This window comes from Pleurodeles waltl, chromosome 11 (genome assembly GCF_031143425.1).
Source record: "Pleurodeles waltl isolate 20211129_DDA chromosome 11, aPleWal1.hap1.20221129, whole genome shotgun sequence".
NCBI lineage: Eukaryota > Metazoa > Chordata > Amphibia > Caudata > Salamandridae > Pleurodeles > Pleurodeles waltl.
The window spans coordinates 31,698,628-31,723,508 of record NC_090450.1 but is presented as its reverse complement, the minus strand read 5'-3'; the positions used below and the strand labels follow the sequence as shown (position 1 = coordinate 31,723,508).

Here is a 24,881-nt window from a genome sequence, read left to right as displayed (position 1 = left end):
GAATGGTTAAAATGAGTGCAGATTCTTCTGCAGATGGTCTGTACGTTGCTGACTATGTCTTCTTTTTTTAGAAACTCTTGCACAACCAAATTGATGCAATGAGCCAACACAGGACCCTCAAATAGCCACCATCTGCCATGGCCTTGACTATATTACTGCCATTGTCTGTGGCAACAAATCCAATTTGGAGACCAATGGGATGATTTCATCCTCTTCGTCCTCATGATGTCCCCCATGATTGGACTTGTTGCTGATGTTTCCTGGCTCTCCTCACCTTCACCACAATCACAGTCAGTAATTTGTTTAAGGTGCTTCTCTCATCAGATTGCCTGGTGTTTTTTCATATGGGTTGTTTGGCCTCCATACCATAATGTGAACCAGGTTTATCTCGGCAAACACTTGTGTGGCAAATGGAGCACAATTGCAATTTGGAGCAAGCTGCAATGTTATCCTGTTTGCTAAGTGCCAAAAAAGCCCTAAACTGGGAAGGAGTACTTTCTTAGTGGTCAGTGCCAATGCCTGAAGAAGAACTGGAGGTAGGTGGATATATTGTTGATAGCCTCTCTACAGTGCATACTTCTACTGAGGTAGGGGTTGATGCAGGTCTCAGCTGTGGCTTTTCAAATATGGGAGCTGGCAGTGCTACCTGTGCCACATCCCTCAGAGCAGGTTGAATACGAGGAGTAATGTCAGACTCTCCTGTGCCAACTTCCACAAACAAACTGGCTTGTCATCGTTATCGTCCTCCTCAACCACTTCCAAAATAATAAGGCTTTCATTAACTTTTTTTTATCTTGCCTGTGCTGGCAGCATTATCATCAGAAGTGGTGCTTGAAGGAGATGGCAGAGTACCCTTCCTTTTTCTTGCTGAAGATCTAGGAGCCAATGACTCTAAAAGAGGAGGTTCTAGCTCGGCAGGAAACTCAGCCTCCTGTTCTGCTCCAACTTCAGAAAGATGTGCTGTTGCTGGCTGCGGCTGCTGTCTACTTTTTTCTGTTTTCTAAAACAATTGTGTACTACTTTGAGAAAGGGACAAATCCAAATAAGGGTCACTGCTCATTGGTGTTGCGATGATTATAATGGCTGCCTCGTTGACAGACAAGGGTTGGGCTTAGGTTGGAGTGGTATTGTTGACGCAGGAATGTTGCTCCAAGGTTCCTTCCTGGAGGGCGGTTCAGTAGGCACACGTCTCCCAAAAAACACTGTGATCAGCATGCCAGTGACGGAAGGCTGCTTCTTCTCAGTGGCCACTTTCTTGGAAGCACCTTTCTTTGGGGCTATCTTAAAGCTCTCAGTGGCAGTAAGCTGCACAAGCGGAAGAGATTGAAAGACTGATGTCACATGATTTTGAAAAAGGCCTTCTGTTTGGCAGAACTGTGGGTGGTGTCTCTTCTTCTCTTGTTCACCTAAAAGCAAACAAACAAGAAATACATTTAGTGAAACATAGCTCCCTTGCAGTTTGAATTAGTGCAGACAAAGCCAATATAATTTAGTGTGGCTCATTACTTAGGTAATATTAAACAACAATATATCCAACCATTTTAAAGTCAAACCACACCATCATACCATATATATTAATTTCATTCCCAATCAGGATAACACTACATAAAGATATAGCTTGTAAATTGAATAATGCTTAAAATAATGAAGGTTAGTGTGTGCCTATGGCAGGCAAGATGGTTTGTTTGAAATGGAATAATCATTAAAAAAAAATAATGAAGCTGATGTGTCTGCAGTGCACCTACCCTATGGCATGCAGGGTGCCCAGGAGGAAATTGAATTATACCTAAAAAACAAAAATCTGTTGGATGGCTGTGCACCTATGGTGGATGGTTTGAAGCAGAATGCAATAAAAATAAGAATAGAAAAAATGTAAATAACATACAAAATTATAAAATAAAAATAAAAAAAGCAACATAAAATAAAATAATTAAAATGAAAACATTTACATAAAAAAAAAAAATTAGAAACAGAAAAATTAAAAAAATAAAAAAATACAAAATAATCATAAATTTATAATGAATTGCTGATGATTGCATGGGTAAACTATTGTGAGGCAAGCAGGTACAGATGAAACATGTAAAAATGCATGTGCTATAAAGCACTGTTCATCATCATATTCATAGTATACATATACTAAATTGATGCTCAAGCATATTATTAAACTAATGATATCAAATGCATGCAAGCCTATGGTAAACGTACACTGGCAGGATGCACAAAATGGCCACCAGAACATAGTTAAAGGCATAAACTCACAGCTGCAACTGTTTCTTGAGGATAACAACTCTCTGGATACCTCTCAGTCTGGATTCAGCAGCAACCACAGCATGGAGACAGCTCTTCTTGCAGCCACCAATGACATCCGCACCCTCTTTGATAGCAGACACACTTTAGCACTCGTACTCCTTGACCTCTCTAGCGGCCTTCAAAATGGGCTCCCACAGCACCTAATGCACCAGACTCCAAAACGCAAGAATCCGTGGAAAAGCCTTGCAATGGATCCACTCCTTTCCTCACCGGAAGAACACAGAGAGTCACCCTCCTACGCTTAATATCCAAACCAACAGAATTCAGCTTTGGAGCCCTGAAGGACCCTTCATTGAGCCCAATTCTCTTCAACATACACATAGCCCCACTAGCAGCCATCGTCAGAGACCACGGAATGAACACTGTGTCATACGCCGATGACACACAACTCATTATATCCCTCACTTAAGATCCGGACAAAGCTAAGAGGAACTTTCACACCAGGATGAGGAAGAGCTGCCTCAAGCTCAACTCAGACAAGACCGAGCTCTTCATCTTCGGAAACCCTACCTTAGCCTGGGACGACTCCTGATGGCCCACATCGCTAAGCACACCACGTACTCCAAGTGACCGCACCTGCAACCTAGGAATCTTCCTCGACTCCTTCCTATCAATCAACCGACAGGTAAACGCAGTCATCTCTTCCTGCTGGCACACCCTCTGCAACTCTGCAAAATCTTCAAATGGATCCCGCAAAACAATCACCCACACCCAAGTGACTAGCAAGCTCACCCAAAACGCCACTGCAAGACTCGTCCTGAACCTCCCTCACCAAGAACACATCTCCCAAAATCTGAGGACCCTCCATTGGCTCCCAGTAGAGAAGTGAATCAACTTCAAACTACTCACCTACACCTACAAGGCCATGCACATCGGACCATCCTACCAGAACCATCACATCTACTTCCATAACTCCTCCAGACCCCTCTGCTCCGTCCAGCAGGTGCTACCTACTATTCCACCCATCCAGAAAACCACCCCTCGCAGCTAAGAGCGGAAACAACCTGCCCACACACCTCAGACAAAGCCCATCTCTTACCATCTTCAGGAAGAACCTCAAAACATGGCTCTTAGAATGAGCGTCAGATCCACCACCAGCGCCTTGAGACCTTCACGGGTGAGTAGTTGTGCTTTACAAAAACTGATCGATTGATTGCCTGATAGTCAAACAACAGCAGCGAACAAGGAGGTATGGAGAACACAGGCAATGCTACGGCAAAGGAACACAGGCTGGTTGCACAAAATGGCAGCCCGCCACATGGTCAAACAACAACAGTGAGGAATTAGGCATGGAGATCAAATAAAACATACAGGCATATAGCAGAAACACACTGGCTGGACACACAAAATGGTTGCCAGCCATGTGTTCAATCAACAACAGCGAGCAGTTAGGCATGGAGAAGAAAGAACATGTGCAAGCCTATGGCAAAAGCACACTGTCTTGACACACAAAATGGCCACCAACCACATGGTCAAACAAAAACTGCAAACAAGGAGACATGGAGAACAAAGAATACATTAAATCCTATGGCAAAGGCATAATGGCTAAGTATACAAAATGACCTCTGACCACACGGTCAAACAACATTAGCGAGCAAGAATGCATGGGGAACAAAGGACTCATGCAAGCCTATGCCAAAAGCACACTGTCTGTGTACACAAAATGGGCTCCAACCACGTGGTCTAATAACAAAAGTGAGCAAGGAGGTATAGAAAGTAAAGAGCACACACATGCTGGCTGCACAAAATACCCAGCAGCCACATGGTCAACAACAATGTGAAAGTAGGCATGGAGATCACAGAATACATTCAAGTCTTTGGACACAGGCTACACAAAATGGCCTCTGGCGACATGGCATGGACAACAAAGACAAATGGTGGCTGATAGCAAGCACCCTCACACATACATTGGCCAGACAAAGAAGGCATTGTAACACGGAAGAAAACACTACTATTAAATCAGCAATGCAAAACACAAAAATTAACTGAGCTATAAATATTTTACATCACACATCCTCCTATGGCATCGAATATACACTTGTTGCAGAAAAAACATGAAATACAACCAGCCAACATTTCTAATGTAATCCAATGCTGTCCCTGCCCCAAATGATGTTTTAAAACCATGTGCCACAGAAACATTTCTTTCATGTACTGATGACTAGTATTGGGCCTACTGGCTGGATGGCCCGTCGGAAGACAAGGCCAGTGAATATTGCAAATGTAACAAACAAGGAGAAAAAGTTCTGAACTGTGCAACATTTTCCTTTACAAAATGTGAAAAATGAAATGCAAAAAATAACTAAGCCTCTAGTGAAGCTCCAGGCCATCCACCACAAAAAAATGTAAAGTCAAATAAAAGAACAAAGAAATACTGGTGCATACCCTATCAAACAAACAACACCCTTATAAAATAGTTTTTGAACTTACTTGTGTGACATCTCAAAAACAAAGTCCTCAAATCCAAAGGTATATATCAGCAGACAAAGAGACTGATCCTTCCACCTCTAAATCCAAGTGAGACGTGACCAGGAGATGGACATAGCACTAGGAGGAGCCTGCTGGACAGGAACAGGAAATTAGAGTCTCTGGAGCACTCCATTCATGTTGGGAAAAAAGTTTTAAAAAGTGCTTATTGCACTAAAAACATCTTGAACGGTCCATTGGAGAAGAAAGTCCACTTGAAAATGTCTTTTCAAGTGAATTTAGCTGCTTCTCGAGTACAGAATTTTCTCGAGGTGTGCTCACGCTTGCGAACAGCATTATAATGGAGTTGTCACAACCAGAAGCCACACAAGCAGGCACAAAATCTTGCGCATGCTGCCGGACAATATACTGACACTCGCGAGCAGGTGCCAGAATCAAATCTTGCACGTGCAAATGGAAAACAAAAACCGCTTTGTGCCAGATGGCAGAATTCTGGAACTTCGTGCTACTCCACATAGCGATAAGTGCCCTAATTCCAAAAATTCTGCCAAGTGAGCAATTCAATCATTTATTTTTTTTAAATGTACCAAATTCCTCTGGAAAATATATCTTATTTATTTATTAGCTTTCATTTTATTTAGCTTTGCTTTTTTTTTCTTTCATTCTGTTCAGGCCCTGCACATGTTCTTCGTCTACTACTTCTATAATTAAGCTCTACCTGCGTTTGTCTTTGTGTTTTGTGAGTTGTATCCTCTCTTTCTCTTGCTCTCCCATTCCTTTTCATTTCACTCTTTAGTTCAGCTTTCTCTCATTCCTCTTTTCTTTTTTTTCTTTTTTTTAGCTTCTTACTCGTTGCTCTGCTTATGTTTCTCATTTGATTTTTCAATATATAGCCATCAATCTTGTCCGTTTTTCTCCCCACACCTATTACAAAAAACCTATGTGTTATTTCCCTGTTTTTCATTGAAATGCTTACATTGTGTCTGTCTCTGTTCAAACCTACAACTATCTGAGTTCATGATGTTTCTTATGAATGGCATTTAACATAGAGTATGATGCTATTATGACACTTACTCGGGCCCATAGGCTGGCTAGCATATTAGTAGCAACGTCAATGGATTCAATAAGTCGAAGGAATTCTTTATCATCTCTGGAGAAGCGATGTCCAAAAGTCACAGCGGAGATCACGTTGGTGACAGAATGGACGATTGCTGGAGAGGGATCTAGGATTTTCTCTGTGAGCAAAAAAAGAGAATGAGTTACTGGAGCATGCTACAACAAGCCAGAGCGCTTCAGCACCCACATCTGAAGTCCTGTCAAAATAGGAAAAACAAATGTTTGAGAATGCTGTGAGGACGAGTTCAAGAGATTGCTTCAAACATAAACTATCATATTATCTTTCTTAATTTATAGCTGTCAACGTTATTCCCTAGTTGTTGTAGATGCAGGGATATCCTAGCAATATCAATAGTGCAATTTCTAGTGTTCCCTCCTTACTCACTAGCCAAGGTAATGGGCACTCAGTCTGTGGTGGAAAATTGGTCTCTGAAGCCTCTTTCACTCTCCAGGAAAGATAGGTGAGTTGTCAAGGTCTTCCTTAAAGGCTTGAAGTAGGTTTGTGAAAATTAAATTTAGGCTAATACTAAACACTTATTACAGTTGAAATAATGAATGTTGCACAAGAGTTCTTATTCTGGATAAATAAGCAGCACTAATACAAGTGCCATATAAGTACTTATACTTTAAAAATAATAACAAAAAAATCAATTCAAACCATAAAATGACAAAAAATGCTGTTACAACATGATCACCCACAATACAGAATACACTGTGCAGGTTTTTGTAGGGTTTATCCCAGGAAAAATCTACTTGTAATGAGTTTCAAACATGCCTCTTCCTATATTTTACAATCTTTAGGATGTTCTAGAAAATTTTAAAGTTGGGGAAGTCATCATTTTTATATCCCTTGCTACAGTCTACATTAATAAATGGGAATAATTGAAAGTAGGTTGTTTAAGATGTATATCACTTAGCTATTGAACAATTGAATAAATGTGGTTCAAGCCACTCTTTTTCAAATTTAAGAAGCATCTTTGAACATTGTGTTATTAGCTGTGTATTCTCAATGAAGGGAATGTTGTTAACACTAGCACAGTGCACAAGTAGTAACTAAAAGTTGAGATTGGCATCACCTTCTAAACTATATGAGAATATCCTCCAAGAGGGTCTATTCTGTTACCAATGAATGTCAAATTTGGTTGCCCACAATTGTTGTCAGTTGGGCTTAAAATAAATTCCAAATGGTTATTTAGTAATATTCTTGTACCCATTAACATTACCATAACACCAGTGTACATGCTGCAACATTATATCGATCTGGTCTCTGCAAAATCAACTTGTAACAGGTTTTCGCCCACTTCCTTTTTAGACTCTTCAATATTTGTGTTTAAGAAATGTTTAAGTTTTCCAAACATTACATTTGTAGAAGCAATGTCATGGTATTTCACACTTGTCTTTCTAAAATCTGTATTATTAGAATGCTAGCCAAGAGAAAGTTGTGTAAACAAAATGCAAACCAATTTAGGAGCCCATTGCATAAATATGGTTCAAGTTACCTTTTTTTTAAATGAACAAACATCCAAAGCCAATGCATTTGTGTGTAATTTTGACAGTGAACTGGTTCATCTGTGACAGATTGTAATATAGTACTATATAAGCATAACTATCAATATAACTTTGGAAACTACTTCAGATTTGTCTCTGATGGGGTGTGTGCAGAGAACTAATGAATGTCAGATTGAGTGGTAACAAATAATGCTGGTGCAATATAATGGTCAAATGCATGTTTGCATTTACTGTATTAAGTTATCCTGTTTTACTTGCTGTCGGAAAACCTTCTCCAGAAAATGGACAAACAAAAACTCAGATCATCTAGCCTCTCTGATTCAAGTGGTTAGGTATGGACAACTCATCTGATAGGTGAAGCGCCAACACTTTATATCTATGTAAGTGTGCAATGTGAGATATCTCAAGTGTAATCAGTATGCACTTAGGATACTTTCAAATTTATCACTCACATCAGCATGGGTGCTAAGTTACCAGGGAGAGTGCATGCTTCTCAGTTTCAAAAACCTATTCCTCCACAACTCAAGTTAGGAGATAAGAAGTAAAGTCATTTTTTGTGGCACATCAACAACTAAGGAAAAGAAAAATAATTAGTCAACTGGGATTATATTACATGTGCTGGAACGATTGCTTTCTTAATTTGTTACATTTCAGCCTTTTAAGAAGCCACCCTGTCCCATGGTCTTAATCTTTTTCTACATTTGTGACCTCTGATTGAGGCTTGGTATTTATACTGTATTCACCTTATTCTGTCACGGAAGAGGAGCACCACCCCGCTAATTAAAGTGTATCCTAAACAAAGGCCTTTATGCTGTCATTATCCTTTTGCATTGACAGCCTTCTTTTCAATGACACTCCAGCCACTAGGTTTCTGTGAAAACCTGGCTTCTTGCAAACCTGAAAGTGTCCCCTCTCAGCTAGAGATCACAGATAAGCCTAGAAAGATTGAGCTTCTATCTTGCTCCTAAATTTGATGCTCAGTCCTGCTATTTTAAAAAACTAGAGAACAAGGCATATGCAGACTAACTGTCCCTAAATATGTCTAATTCCAACTAGGTTATTATCCTGAAAAATATAAGTATTTTTAGGAATATATGCTAGATCCCGTTGGATTACCTCATAAAAGTGCTACAAAGGATCTGATAGGGGTACTTGAGGGCTAACCAGGAGCAGCCATATGCAGTGTTGATGACAGCCACTCGACATTGATGGCCCTTGTTCCTTTCCACTCCAAAACCAGTTCTGTTTTTTGAGGCCTTTTACTGGCCTCCTACATAACTCTCACATAGGCATACTTACAACTATGTTATGGTATAACCAATGTATTCCTGATAAATGAAATACAACCTGTGGCCATTTAATGCAGCCTTATTGTGTCATGGTCTTTAGGTGGACATGCTACAAAACATTTAATAAATATTACTGAATTTGTTGTAAAATTGCTGGTTTTGTTAGAAATTCTAATTGGTTTGTAGATTTGTGTGTGATTCAGAGATTTGACCGACTATTCCTCAGCCCCACAGCTATCCAAGAAATCCCCAACTTTATTATTAACAGGCTCAAAGGTACTAATAATGAGAAACACAGACGGATGCAAGGCTCACTTAGACAGACCTCCCATATAGTACTTTGATTTACATTTTGTGTCTTTACTGTTGGATTTCCTGTCGACCACCATCGGATCTAGATTTTATAACAAGATTCGACGGTCAAATTATGTGTGATTCACAGTAAACCTTTACCTTCCAGGTTTAACACAAATGGCCAGAATCCATACAGCTGTTTAAGGGTCATTGTTCTGGAAAATATGCAGAGCTAGTTGGAGAGGCTTGCAGAGGCCAATGACCATCTTCTTAAGAAAAGAAATAAGAAGAGAACTGTTCATATGCTGTCAGATGAGAAAATTGAGGATGTGGACAATTATTTTGACTATAATCCAGGAATGTTTGATAAAGACTGAGAACCAGTTTAAGATGCAGAAAATGAGTTAGCCAGGGATTATCAGGATGAAACTAAGTTTGCACAAAACCTAAAGACTGGTGGCCAATATGAGTTTCATTAGGAGTTAGGTGGTCCGACTGTCAGACTGCCATGGTTGCTGTCCTTCGAAGTGTCCCTGGCCGACGGTCCTAGGACCGCCTTATTACGAGTTCTACACAAGGCTGAAGTGACTGGTGGTCATAGGCATGTGGCAGTACAATGGAGCCACTGCTGGCCATGCTCTCTTACCTGTCAGCACAATGGGCAACCTATTCTACCATGCCATGCACTTGGAAAGTGCAACGAAGAACTCCAAATTTTTTGTGGGCCCCCACCTCCCCCTCCATGCAGCCATACCCCCTGGTGCCCCGTTTTAGGCCCCTAACCTAAACCGCATGAAGCTTTTCATGGCGGTGGAATTTTCAATGAAAACTTGGCAGTCTGGCAGGTCATGATAGCCATGGCGGTCTTGTTGCTGGGATCTCTAACATTTACTGCTGCGGTGAAGGTCTGCCGCGGTCGCCACCATAGTGACTGATAGTCAGCATGGTGAGGCCGGTGGACTGCTGTTGGTCCTTTTGCAGTCATATAGACAAACTCATAATATGGCGGGCTGTCCACCAGAGTCGCAGCAGTCGGACTACCAACATGGTGGTCCACTGACCACCAAACTCGTAATGAGGCCCTCTGTTTCTAGGAATTTACTTGCTAGATGAAGAAAGTAAGATGGTAGATGGGTAAGTCAGCAATGTTCTCCTGTTAGTGAAAAACACTGTCTCACACTGGAATTGGATATGAAGATGGCTAAATATGTTTGCCAAAGATCCAAATAAGGGTTTTCGGATGGCATTTAAGATGTACCAGGATAATCTTGTGGATGTAGTTGGTCTCTTTTTTTGGTACGACTGAGGAAGCATTCTTGAGAGGACTTCCTGCTGACACTGAACAGTTGTTTGCCAGTCTCTTTGACTGGAAATGATAAAGCAATTGTGTCAGCTTCAAGGAGGATGTCTACAATGATGAGGCTGAATCTTAGGTTGGTGGATAAGTCATTTATGGAAGATGCACTAAATGCATATGGAATCTCAGTTGTAGACAGCTTTAGAAGGAATTGGGAAAATAAAATGCAGCTAGTTTTCCCAGTTCTGAGAAAGTACAAACTTTGACAATGAGAGTGTTCAACAGGTATCGAGTTTAATTTCCTGTTCATGGGCAGTTCTCACTGCCTTACCAATTTTAATACTCATGATAATTGCTGAGTGTTAAAGGTTGAACATGATATTGTGATGCTGCAATTGATTTTTCCCTCAGAAAGGCAAAGACAAGGTAGCAACAGCTAGAATAAAGAAGAAGTGTTTGGTACAATACCAGCTGAGTGTCAATTCCCATTTATGTTTTACCCTGTGAAAAGTAGGATGGAGTTTGGCTTGCTTCGTAAAAAATGAAAGAAGACTTCTCCAACTTTATGGGAGTTGCACATCATGCAGTATTATGTAGTAGAGCTTATTGCACAACTAAACAAATATGGGGATTTCCCTATTTGAGGAGAGGAAAGAGGTTTGGCTTCATGGGAAATTTAAAAAGTGCTACAGGAGAAGACAGAAGAAGAAAGAGAGTCTTTAAGTAATCTATTTCTGGTAAAGTTGAACATTGTCTAGTGGTATAAAATATGAAAGTGTGCAATGTCAGATCAATTTGCGAGACAAGGTGAAATAGATGCTAACCAGACAGGTTGGATGTTGAAGAGTGTAGCTGTGAGGAATTGGGTATCTGGTTGAGGGGATGTGAGCCCTTCTCAAGCAACAGCCTCAATCGTCGCCCTGGTGAACCAGAAACTGTCGCTATATTAACCTGTGCTCAAACGTCTGGTGGCTTGGTAGGAAATCAGTCAGGCTTATCTTAGAGGCAATGTGTGAAGTATTTATGGAGCTCACAAACAGCAATATAGTAAAAACACAACACAAGAAAAGACTCACAGTAATTTAGAAAACATTGGACACATTTTAGTAAATAATTTGACATCCAAACAACAAACATCCAATCAGCAGAATGGAGATATGCAATTTAGAAGGTTTTGGGTAAGTATATCGCCTGAAAGCATAAATCGCCACTTGTGGTTATCTGGTCGTGCAAGACTGGGTAAAAGTCACAAGTTCAGGCCGACCACAATGGAGCACGGGCCAGATACAGGGACCAGGTTGGTCCACCTAAAAAAGCTATCTTTTAAAGTTCAGTGTGAACAATTCCGTTCTCAATGGAGGAGGCCGCGAGGAGCAGGGACACAATCGCAGATGGTAATATTTGTAGTGTGTAGAGCAGACAAGGTGTCACGGGCAGCAATTGCTGTACAATGAAGATCCTGTCAGGTGTCACAGACTGTTGGTCCTTGAGATTCGCATTGGTGGTTAATGCAGGCTGGCAATGCTATAGTGTGTCAGGTTGACAGGAGCTTCACATTACCAGGCATCGCAGGCAGCAAGAACTTGGTGCTCATTGGCCCATTCAGCGGTCTCAAAGAGCCCAAAACTTGGGGATTTCTCTCAACTGAAGCTACACTAAGGTGTAGGAACTCAACTTAAGCTACACCAAAGGTACAAGACCCGGGAAGCACCTCTACAGGATCAGGAATTCACTCCAGCAGAGGCCAGCAGGGCTTACACAGGTCCAGCTGCAGGTCCACACTGGTCCAGCTGCAGCAAGGTAGCTAAGCACATACATAGAGGGACCTCTAGGGCTTGTTGGGTCCCTGTAGCTCAGAACAGAAGGTCAGTCAGCTGACCCTTGGAGTCACTTTAGGTTAGGATGAAGGTTGACGGCCCAGTTTTGACTCTCAGACAGCAGGGCAGGCATCAGGTAGCATGGTAGTCCAGGGGGTAAGAGGGCAGTCTTTCTTCAGTAGTATCCATAGGTACTGAAGAATGGGTTTGAGAGTCCTTTTTTTATTTCTGGTGCCCCCTTTGAAGTAGAAGAAACTTAAGGAGGCTTCACCTCACATTTCTTGCCTTCCTGCCCTGGTCCCAGTTTGTCAGCAGGTACAATAGGCTAGTGTGAGGTTCTTTCTGTAAGAGCAGAGGTACAATCTTTTGATGAGCAAGTGGGGCTATGCACATCTCCACCCCATCTTGCCTGGGACTGCCCATCCTGGCCTACCTTGTGCCTCTATTCTGTGGCTGTCTGGGAGAAATACCCAAAGGCCAATTGCCAACTACACCTTGTCATGTGACCCATGTACGGTCTGCAAATAACAAACAGTTAGGACCTTTCTGAAGTGGCATTTTCAGGATTGTGACTTAAAAACTGACTCTACAATTCAATTACAAATCCTCAGACACAAAACATGACATTCCTATCTGCCCTGCTCCCAATCAAAAATAACCACTTATAAAATGTAATAAGGCAACTCAATGTTATCCTATGGGAGAGGTAAGTCTTATAGTAGTGAAAAACAAATTTGCTAGTTTTTCACTACTAGGACTTGTAAAACTTAGAAGTGCATGTTTAACCTTTCATTACAATGCACCTTGCCCTTTGGGCTGTGTAACATTTAATTTAGGGGTGACACATGTAATGAGAAGGTAGTTTAAGGGTTGTCGTGGGTAATATTCCCAAGTCGAACTGGCAGATTAAAACTTCCAACAGGCAGAATTAACAGGCCTGGGACATGTTTGCAAGGGCTACAGAGGTTGGTGGGACAAGAAGTTCTACAGGTCCACTAGTAGCATTTACTTTACCAGCCCTGGATATATGGTATACCACTTTACTAGGGACTGAAATGTGCCAATCAGATGTAAGTCAATTTCACCATGTTTTAGAGAGTGAGAAGACGCTCTTTAGCACTGGTTAGCACTGGTCAGCAGTTTTTTGGGATTGTCGGCAAGTACTTTTGAAATATAGAGTTTAGTATACAATTGGTAGGTTTTGTGGAGGATGGATTAGGGGCTATTCATAAAGGTAAGCTAACATGTGAGTACATTTACATGTTTAGGTGTGCCCATACTTCTGAGTAACTTTGCTACTTCTGGCTCTTCACTATTCACAAGATTAAAGTTCCTCGAAATTGTAGACTTATGTGTCCACACCCCTTGGAACCAGGGGATGGAGCGTAAATTGAGTATAATGTTACCACTTGTAACTTTTCACATGTAAATGTCCATTTATTCCACTGAGATGAAGAGCTCCCTACTGGAATTTAAAGTGGAAAAAGTTTGAAAGTTTTTTAAAATAAAATAAAAAACACTTAAAATATGTAAGTGTTAAATATGAATGCATATTAATATAAAATATTGGTTTTAAATACAGAATACAATGTAAAATAGCAGTATTATTAACTTAATTTTTAATTATTGTTAATATATTAAATGAAACTAAAATTATTTTTATAATTTACATTTAATTTAAAAAAATCCCACCTCTTATAAAATGTATATTTATTTATTTATTGCACACCACAACATTTAACATGATGACATATTTTTGAAAGTGGAAGAATACTGAAAACTGTGCTTCTTTTAAGTGACTCTCAATCCTGTCTTTACAGGAGAACAGCTGAGCAGACAGACAGCATGGGGAGTCAAAAAACATGCTGCGATTTCCCTAAACACAGGCATATTTTAACATAAATTTGTAGTGCAATGCTAATATTTACCCTTAGGTGTAGGGGTTTGCTATATTTGGTTACTTAATTTGCTAAAATGCGACAGGCACCAAAGTATGAGAGCATAATTATTACTTAAATAAATGTGGAAATATATCAACTCACAACTACATTTATTCTCAAAACACAAAATAAATATGAATAAATACCAATAAGATGGCCAAAACAAATATGGGTAAATACAGACGGAAATGTTAAAAAATAATTACTGTAAAAGAGGGAGCCTTAATGAAGTTTGGTTTGAGAACATCCATTGGTATTTACCGGCCAAAAATATCACATAATGCAATGGTGCAAAAGATATATGGACCAATTGCATTAGAGTAGCTGTAAAAGAGTGTGCCTCTAACTTGAAATTTGGTCCCAAATGTATCAGTACCACAAAAGTGACACCATACCCTCAAGTCATTTACCTTTTGTCGTTGCAAAGTACTCCACCAAGCTCTCTGCTTCCTCCTGGATCCGTGCTTCAAGACTTTTCTTCCCAAGTCCAAGATTCCTCAGGGTCATCAGTCCAAAGCGTCTCTGCTGCTTCCAGGTGTGTCCAGAAGAAAGTACAACTCCTAAGGAATTACAAATAATAATGTCTTTGCTGTCAATTACATCATTTTATTTTTAGGCCTGGCTGTAAAATGTTTTTAGCTTTTTTTTATCAATGATAACCTTGCACAAATTAAGGTGCTATATGCAAAAGGGTACAAGAGAGAATGGTTCGTCCTCAATTTTCATTTTGAGTTACAAGTTTTTTTTTTAACTGAGTTGTACACAGCACCAACTTGGCCCAAAGGCATTAGTATACTTGATATGAGCACTTGAATACAAGACACAAGAACAGGCTATTTTAGGCATGGGGAGATTACATGATTTGTTTAGAATCAAAGGATAGTGAGCTGATGGCAGGACTCGAATTTAGCTCTCTCATTCCAAAGTCATAACTCGGGCCATTAAGCCACACCTCCTCCCCTAACATCATGGCTTATTGCTGCCCTCACACCTTTCATGTAGTTACCTTGAGGGGTCCACATCCACTTCACTTCCTTTCATGTTCAGTAGCCTTTTTATCTGCAGCATAGGAATCCTGGATGAGTCACTCGTTTTGTAATATGTACACAATGCTAGCACTTAGACTCCTACCTTTTCACCTGTATGACTCTGATCACTTCTCAGCTCTGTTGTCATTCTACTTCTAGCTCAGTTTTCAGAAACTCTTAGTGTTTCACCACTGCCATTACCATCAATCAATTATTCACACTTCAGAAGCCTTGACAGATATAGCAGAAGTCAGTATCCTGCTGGTGAAGGAAGACCAAATACAAAGTATCATAAGAGGCAGAGTGCTACACAGAATGCAGAGGTGTGGTAGCACCATTGCAGGGTGCAACTAGTGCACAGTGTACACAGGTTGCCCAAGTTCTCCACTGTGCTAACATTGCTCTGGGGCCTGTCCTTAGAGCTGATCCATCCACTCCCTTTCTATGTGCCCATCTTACAAAGATCTTGTTCGTAAAATGGAATAATCCAGGAGTAAGTCAAACCTTCTCACAGAAAGGTCTGTGTGAGTTGGTTCTGTGAACCAGTCTTACAATCGTAAATATTTACAAAGAGCAAACTTATAACATGCAAAAGGTGAATTATGAACGTACGCTTGTACCAAGCCCTCAGTCACCATTCCTGAAAGCAGAATGGTATGGTGGCAGTTAGATGATTGTATAAAATGTTCAGGAGGTGCACCTATTCTTTTCACAGTGAATGGCATATCCTGCCCAGTCACCTCTTTGCCTTTTGATTGTCTCTGAGCTAGAAGATTGGTTCAGTGAGTAAAAGCTTCACAATGAAATATGCTGACTTCTGCACACCACATATTCAATTCCTGTGAGGAACTCATCCTCCCATTCTTTTAAGGTTGGTTAATAGACTATCATTACATTGCAAAAACTGTTATTTACAACACTTATAAATGGAGGAATTGTAGTACAAAGAGCTACACAAAAAACAAGTTTTTGTTTGCTGTGTATCAGTGCCATTGTAGAGCAAGAGCTACCTACCCTTGCCCTTTGCCATTTCCTCAAACAATGGAGTTGTAGGCCGTCCGGAAAGCTCCTCGGAGTGGCCGATTAGACCTTCTCTTACAGTCTGGTATCCATTCAGCACAACCACTGGCGTATGCCCCAGCCACACTGTGAAAATATTCCCATAGGTCTTCGCAAGCTGGGGATTAGAAGTAAACATGCAATAAATGAATAGGTCAGCAAACAAGAAACTACTAACACTGACAGACAAAAAGCTGTCCCTTTTAGGGAAAGTCACTATTATCCCTTTTACACAATGCTGGATACATACATACAACCTCTGTAAAAGTAACACTCCCCACTTACGAAGAACTTAATCATTGCAATAGACACCATCAATTGAGCAGGTTGTAAGGTTCACAGTGTTGGAAATCACCATCTTTTGTGTGGTGTCATTACAGACTTTTGTCTTGACTGTTTTTACTGGTTGTAGACCTCTGTGCATTTACCCCTGCTAACCAGAGGTAAGGTGCCTGTGCTCTTCCTCTCAAGAGGATAAATCGACCTACCCCAAATTGACATATTTAACTTACACATAAATGTCTAGTATATGGTGCCCAAGGCTACCCAGGGCCTGTAAGTTAAATGTCCCTAGTTTGCTCCTACATCCATTGTCCTACCCACTGCGGTTACAATGCAAACATTAGCATGGAAATAGGTGTTACATGCTTGAGATGGGTAGTGTCCCCAAGCCTCTGGAAATGCTTTGAAGAGCACAGATGGTGCCCTCCTTGCATAATCCAGTATACACTGGTTCAGGGACCCCCAGTACCTGCTCTGGCATGAAACTGGACAAAGAAAAGGGGAGTGACCACTCCCCTGTTCATCACCACCCTAGGGGTGGTGCTCAGAGCTCCCCCATAGAGTCCCTGGGTTTTGCCATCTTGGATTCCGAGTTGGCAGGGCACTCTGGGAGCATCTGAGTGGCCAGTGCCAGCAGGTGACGTCAGAGCCCTCCCCTGATAGGTGCTTACCTCCGTAGCTGACTAATCCCCCTTTCAGGGCTATTTAGGGTCTCTCTCTTAGGTGGTTCTTCAGATTCCGATTACAAGACTCCAGCAGGAATCTTCTACGTCCTTTACTTCACCTTCCTCATGAAAGAACTGCATCTAGACCCGCCAGGAACTCTACAATCTGTAAACAAAGAAACAAAGTCGACTTCTGCAACATTGTTTCTTCAGCTCCTGTCACCAACTGCAACTGTTTTCAGGTTGTGCATCTTCAGAGGGCAGCCTGTCTTCAGCCTGTGCCAGAAGAACAAAGGAATCTCCTTTGGAGTGAATGAGTCACTGCCCTGCTTCAGCAGGTACCCCTCTGCAGCGATGACCAGTGGCGCGGGTCCCCTCGCCTGACGAGTTGTTGGATCCAGCATCACGAGTGGTGGACTGAAGTGTCCCGGCGGTCCTGACGTCCAAATGTCCAAATTTGGTGGAGGTAAGAGCTTGCCTTCTCTCGCAAGACAGTAACCCCATGCACTGCATTTCTTCTCAGTTGCCAAGACTTGCTGGCATCCTTCCATGAAGTTCTTCGTGAACCATGCAGCTCCAGCCCCCAGCACTCCTTCCTGTGACACACAGCTTCCTGCGTGAGTCACCCGCGGCGTAGGACACTTTGTTGTCGTGCTGCATGGGCCTCCTTTTGCACCTTCTTTGTCCCCATGCTGTGGGACTCCTGCGTGTGCTGCCTGGTCTTCTGTGGGCTTTCTGAGTTGCTGAGAGCCCCCTCTGACTCTCCTTTCTGGGTAGAGTCCACCAGTTCCCACCTGGTCCCGCCAGCGCCATTTTTCACTAACCATGAGCTTTGCATGTGCCAAGACTTGTTGGCGGAATCCAGCAACGCAAATCAGACTGAAATCATTCATCTGGCGTGGGACATCATCTGCACCAACCAGGAACCTGCATCCATCTTCTTGGGTGCAGTACTGACTGTTGTTCTTCACCGGTGGTTCTTCTTTTACACCTTCATCTGGGTTGGCAGGAGCTCCTGTTCTCCCTGGGCTCTTTACTGCTTCTTGGACCTGGTCCTCTTCTTCCACAGGTCTTCAGGTCCAGGAATCCATCATTGGTGTCTTGCAGTCTCTTCTGGTTCTTGCATAATCTTCTTTCTCGTATTCTTGTGTGTTCTAGGAAAGTTACTGTGATTTACTCCTGCTTTCCTAGACTCTGGGGTGGGTTGTATCACTTACCTTTGGTGTTTTCTAATACACCCAGCGCCCCTCTGCACACTACACATGCCTAGGTGGGAAACCAACTTTCGCATTCCACTTTCTTAGTATATGGTTTGAGTTCACTAGTTGCACTGTTTTCTAACTGTTTTCACAGCTATTTCTGCTTACTAGTGTATATAATTTGTGTATTTCTTACCTTTCTAAGGGAGTATAGTCTCTATGGTATTTTTGGCATTTGTGCCACCAAAATAAAGTACCATTATTTTTGTAACACTGAATACCTTCTTTCATGAGTGTGAGTACTGTGTGACTACAGTGGTATTGCTTGAGCTTTGCATGTCTCCTAGTTAGGACTTGGTTGCTCATCCATACCACCCCTACAGAGCCTGGCTTCTAGACACTGTCTACATTTCACTAATAGGGGATAACTGGACCTGGTATAAGGTGTAAGTACCTTAGGTACCCACTACAAACCAGGCCAGCCTCCTACATTGGTGATGGAGCAGTGGGACACGTACTTGCCTTATCACTCTGTCACCTGTGCTTTCCACAGGAAAGAATACTCTATACCTAGAGTTATACAAATATTCCTATTTACAGGGTTCTAGTCTCTTACCTTTCTTTCCAAGAGACTAGAGGTTATGTAGGTTAGGTTTACGTTACACTACACCAATACACGCTACATCATGTCTAATGCGGGGCCTAGCTCTGAGGTCACGGGTACTCCCAATGAGGGCATGATCTTCAAGGAATTGATGGGGTTTTGGTCAGACAGAAGCCTAGATGTAGGGAAGAACCCCAACAAGAATTTTCTGTTGAACCTTCTTCTTTAGGATGATCAGGAACACTGGTAACCAGGAGGAGAAGGGGAGGGAGATTCTAACCCCTTAGAGTCAGGAAATCATCCTTCAGTTTCAGGGGGAGGCTCTTCAAAATATCTTACACCGAGCAGTCCTACTAGTGTAGCTGGTAGTTGGAGGGGTAGTCATTCAGGTAGGGCTTTCTTCACACTTAGAGGTCAAGTCACTAGGGTCTCCAAGGTTAGGGAAAGGTCTATCTCTGCCCATTCTCATATCACCTCAGTTTCTGAGGGATCCCATGGTTCAACCCCATGTGATGACTCCATAGATAGGGACCTCAAGAAACTGGGACTGGAGGAGGCCAGGCTGAGGCTGCAGCAGCAACAGCTAGCCGTAGATAGGGAGGCTTTGGCTGTGGAAAGGGAAAGGCAGTGGTTGGGGTTAGTTCTCCATAGTGGCAGCAGCAGGTTCAGGAGTTATGGAGTTAGAGAGGACACAATTGACTCTAGAAATCTGCACAAAATTGGTCCCCCATACAAGGTTGGGGATGATACTCACAAGTAGTTTGCTGCTCTTGAGAGGGCCTGCAAAGCTCAGAGGGTCCCTCAAAGGCAGTGGGCTGCTATTCTGTGGTTGTCCTTTTCTGACAAGGGGAGGGACAGATTTCTCACTGTCAGAGAAAGAAGATTCAGACAACTATAGTAAAACTGCACTCTTGGATAGATTTGGCGTAACCACTGAACAATACAGAATTAAGTTCAGAGAAACCAGAAAAGAGTCCTCACAGGAATGGATATACTTTGTGGACTGTTTTGTTAAGGCTTTAGATGGCTGGTTACATGAAAACAAAGTTTCATACTATGAGTGCTTATACAATCTGATTCTGAGAGGGCATATTTTGAATAACTGCGTGTCTGATTTGTTTCACCAATACTTGGTAGACTCATATCTGACCTCTCCCCAAGAGTTGGGAAAGAAGGCAGACACATGGGTCAGAACAAGGGTGAGCAGGAAAGCTTATACGAGGGGTGACAAAGGCAAGAAGAAGGATGGTAAGTCTAATGAAAAGGATAGGACAAAGATAAAAACAAAGAGTCTTAATCAGTTTCACAAACATCCTCTGGGGGTGGGTCTAAATCGTCTTCTAACCATCCGAATAAAAAGCATTGGTGTTATATTTGTAAAAACTAAGGCTACTGGGCAAGTGACAGTACTTGTCCAAAGAAAAATACCAAAGCTTCCATGACCACAACCCCTACTGCTTCAACTAGTGCCCCTAGCAATAGCAGTGGTGGTGGAAATAATAACACTACCAATAGCCAATCCAAGGGTGTAGCAGGGCTCACTCTGGGAAGTATGGTGGGGGTTGGTTTAGTAAGGGAAACCACTGAGGCTGTTTTAGTCTTTGATGGTGGCATTGACCTTGTCACCCTTGTTGCTTGTCCCCTTAATATGGATAAGTACAAGCAACAACCCCTAATAAATGGTGTTCAGGTTGAGGCCTACCGGGACACGGGTGTCAGTGTTACAATGGTGACTGAAACACTGGTGGCCCTGAGCAACAGCTACCTGGTCATCACTACCAAGTGACAGACGCCCATAACAACACTGCTAGCCACCCCTTGGCTGTCATTGATCTCAATTGGGGGGGGGGGAAGAATTACTGGTCGAAAAAAAGGTGTGGTATCCACAGACCTACCTGTAGAATGTCTACTAGGAAATGACTTGGAGACTTCAGCTTGGGCTGAGGAGGAGTTGGAGGCCCATGCAGCAATGCTGGGCATTCCTGGGCATATCTTTGCTTTGACAAGGGCTCAGGCCAAGAAGCAGAGAGGACAGGGAAACCTGGATCCTGGAACAATGGATCAAAAGCTTCCCATCAGCAGGGGTAGAAAGGGTAAAAGATTACCCACTATCCCTCCCTCCACTGAAGATTCCCGCTTTGAGGAGGAGTCTACTCCCTGGACAGAACCTACACCAGAGGAGCTTCAGGTTGATACAGCTGAACTCCTGGGTGCAGGTTGGCCTGCCAGGGAAGAGTTAAGTGTGGCTCAGGAAACCTGTCCCACACTTGAGGGTTTAAGACAGCAAGCTGACATACAAGAGTCAGGGGATATCAGTGACACCCATAAGGGGTACTAGGAAAACAATCTCCTATGCAGAGAGGCAAGGGACCCAAAATCTGGTGCCACCAGGAGACTGGTCATTCCCTTGCTGTATAGAGAATTTCTGTTGACCCTTGCTCCTGACATTCTCCTTGCTGGACATCTGGGGCAAAGTAAGACCTGGGACAGACTGGTCCCTCACTTTCACTGGCCTCGCATGTCAAAGGACACAAATGAGTTTTGTCGCTCCTGTGTCACTTGCCAAGCCAATGGTAAGACTGGTGGCACCCAAAAGCCCCCTTGATCCCACTGCCAGTGGTTGGGGTGCCCTTTGAAAGGTTAGGGATTGAAATTGTTGGCCCCCTTGACCCTCCTACTGATTCTGGCAATAAGTTAATTTTAGTGGTAGTGGACCATGCCACTAGATATCCAGAAGCAACACCTCTGAAGACCACTACAGCTCCTGCAATGACCAAAGCCCTCCTGGGAATCTTTTGCAGGGTGGGTTTTCCAAAAGAGGTGGTGTCAGACAGAGGTAGTAACTTCATGTCTGCATACCTAAAAGCAATGTGGAAAGAGTGTGGTGTAACCTACAAGTTCACCACACCTTATCATCCCCAAACAAATGGGTTGGTTGAGAGGTTTAATAAAACCTTCAAAGGTATGATTATGGGACTGTCTGAAAAGCTCAGAAGGAGATGGGATGTCCTGTTACCAAACCTCCTTTTTGGGAGGTACCCCAGAAGGGAGTAGGCTATAGCCCCTTTAAACTCCTATCTGGTCACCCTGTTAGGGGTCCATTAGGTCTTGTAAAACAGTGGTGGGAGCAACTCTTGGAGCCCCCTAAACAAGATATAGTGGATTAAGGGCCTCATTACAACAGGGTGCCTGCCAATGCGACCGCACTCACGCGCTGCCCATTTTGACATCCCCGCTGGGCCGGAGGGCGGAAACCAAGTTTCCGCCCACCGGCCCAGCAGGGATGTGGGCCGCAACACAGGAGCCGGCTCCAAATGGAGCTGGCGGTGTTGCGGCTGTGCGACGGGTGCAGTTGCACCCGTCACGCTTAAAGCCGCATGGGGCCCTGTCAGGGGGCCTCTGCACTGCCCATGCCAGTGGCATGGGCAGTGCAGGGGCCCACAGGGGCCCCACGACTCCCCGTACTGCCAGCCTTTTCCTGACGGTTCAAACCGGCAGAAAAAGGCTGGCGGTCGGGGACTCGTAATCCCCTGGGAAGCGCTGCCCAGGCGGATTACGAGTCCCCAATCGCCAGCCTTTTTTTGCCGGGCATATAGCCCTTTTAAACTCCTATCTGGTCACCCTGTTAGGGGTCCATTAGGTCTTGTGAAAAAGTGGTGGGAGCAACTCTTGGAGCCCCCTAAACAAGATATAGTGGATTAAGGGCCTCATTACAACAGGGCGCCCGCCAATGCGGCCGCACTCACGCGGTGCCCATTTTGACATCCCCGCTGGGCCGCAATACAGGAGCCGGCTCCAAATGGAGCTGGCGGTGTTGCGGCCGTGCGACGGGTGCAATTGCACCCGTTGTGCTTAAAGCCGCATGGGGCCCTGCCAGTGTCATGGGCAGCGCAGGGGCCCCCAGGGGCCCCACGACTCCCCGTACCGCCAGCCTTTTCCTGGCGGTTCAAACCGGCAGAAAAAGGCTGGCGGTCGGGGACTCGTAATCCCCTGGGCAGCGCTGCTAGCAGCGCTGCCCAGGCGGATTATCACCGCTGGGGCAAATGGGCGCTTCCGCCACGGTCGTAATGTGCCAGGAAGCACCGCCAGCCTGTTGGCAGTGCTTCCGTCATTTTAGCCCTGGCAGTCATGTACCGCCAGGGTCAAAATGACCCCCTATGTGTTTGGCTTAAGATCAAGAAAGGCTGAGTACATGAAAAAGGCCACTAAAAACCTTCAGGGAAGCTAAGAGTTACAGAAACAATGACATGACCAGAAGGCTGTCCTCACAGTGTACCAACCAGGACAGAAAGTGTGGGTACTGGAGCATGTGACACCCAGGGCACTCCAGGACAAATGGCATGGACCACACATAATAGTGGAGAAAAAGGATGAGGCCACTTATTTAGTTGACCTAGGCACTCGTGGAAGTCCTCTAAGAGTACTTCATGTGAATCGCCTGAAGCCCTCCTATGACAGGGCTGACTTACCCCTGCTGATGGCCACTGATGAGGGACAGGAAGATGAGTGTGATCCTCTCCCTGACCTCTTCTCTAACACTGCAGGTGATGGCTCAGTGGAAGGAGTTAATCTTGCAGACTGCCTTTCTGAAGAGCAGTAAGAGGACTGCAAGAACCTCCTGGGTCAGTTTTCAGAACTCTTTTCTCTGACACCTGGTCAGACTACTTGGTGTGAACACATCATTTATATTGGAGACAGTTTACCTGTCAAAGGTAAGATTTATAGACAGCCTGACCAAGTCAGAAACTGCATTAAATTAGAGGTTGGCAAAATGCTTAACCTAGGGGTGATTGAGCACTCTGATAGTCCCTGGGCCAGCCCAGTGGTGCTGGTACCCAAACCTCATTCTCAGAATGGAAAAAGGGAGATGAGGTTCTGTGTAGATTACAGAGGGTGCAACACAGTCACAAAGACACACCCTATACCCATGGCAGATGAGCTTATTGACACACTGGCATCTGCCAAGTATCTCAGCACTTTTGATTTGACTGCAGGGTATTGGTAAATCAGTAGATCGAAAACCCAAAACAGCTTTAGATGATAGTGCTGTCTTTAGCTCTCACCTGGGATGACCACCTGGTCCGTCTATGGAAAGTTTTGGAGGCCTGGCAAAAGGCAGGCCTCACTATCAAGGCGTCAAAGTGCCAGATAGGGAAGGGGAAGGTGGTTTATCTGAGACACCTGGTAGGTGGAGAACAGATTGAACCACTACAGGGGAATATCGAGACTATTTTAGACTGGGCTCCCCATACAACACAGACCCAGGTCAGAGCCTTTAAGTTGTCTCACTGGATATTACAGGAGGTTAATTAAGAACTATGACTCCATTGTTGCCCCTCTTAATGACCGCACCTCAAAGAAGATGCATAAAAAGGTATGTGGACAGCTAGCTGTCAGAAACCTTTTGAGCAGCTAAAGCAGGCTACGTGCACTGCACCTGTCCTAAAGAGCCCAAACTACTCCAATACGTTTCAGGAACAGACTGATGCTTCAGATGTAGGGGTTGGAGCAGTACTATCACAACTAAATTCAGAGGGCCAGAATCAAACTGTGTCTTTTATCAGCAGAAGAGAGAAAAGTGTTGGTCAGCCATAGAGAGGGAGACGTTTGCTGTGGTCTGGACCTAGAAGAAGTTGAGACCATACCTCGTTGGGACTCATTTCATTGTTCAAACAGACCACAAACCTCTCTTATGGTTAAAACAAATTAGAGGTGAAAACCCTAAATTGTTGAGGTGATCCATTTCCCTACAGGGGATGGACTTTACAGTGGAACATAGACCTGAGAGCAACCATTCCAATGCAGATGGACTCTGCAGATATTTCCACTTAGGCAATGAAGAGTCATCTGGGCAAGGTTAGCCTTATTGTCTCTCATTTAGGGAGGGGTTGTGTAAGAAAATTCCCTCTTTTTGGCATGGTTACCCCCATTTTCCGTCTGCTGTCAGTGAGTTTGACTGTGTTCACTCGGATCCTGCTAACCTGGACCCCAGTGATTATGCTCTCTCTTGCCCTAAATGTTGTCACTGCTTACTGGTATTTCTCC

At 43.5% G+C, this 24,881-nt stretch overlaps 1 protein-coding gene across 1 annotated transcript in view; it reads right to left on the bottom strand.

Annotated features, from left to right (window-relative positions):
- LOC138265302 (cytochrome P450 2J2-like) overlaps window positions 1-24,881 on the bottom strand; it is a 120,087-nt gene that overhangs the window by 53,035 nt on the left and 42,171 nt on the right. The window contains exons 2-4 of the mRNA XM_069212910.1: window positions 16,042-16,204; window positions 14,410-14,559; window positions 5,812-5,972 (exon numbers count right to left, since the gene is read on the bottom strand). Coding sequence (XP_069069011.1) covers window positions 5,812-5,972; window positions 14,410-14,559; window positions 16,042-16,204 — 474 coding nt within the window. The remainder of the gene's footprint in view (window positions 1-5,811; window positions 5,973-14,409; window positions 14,560-16,041; window positions 16,205-24,881) is intronic.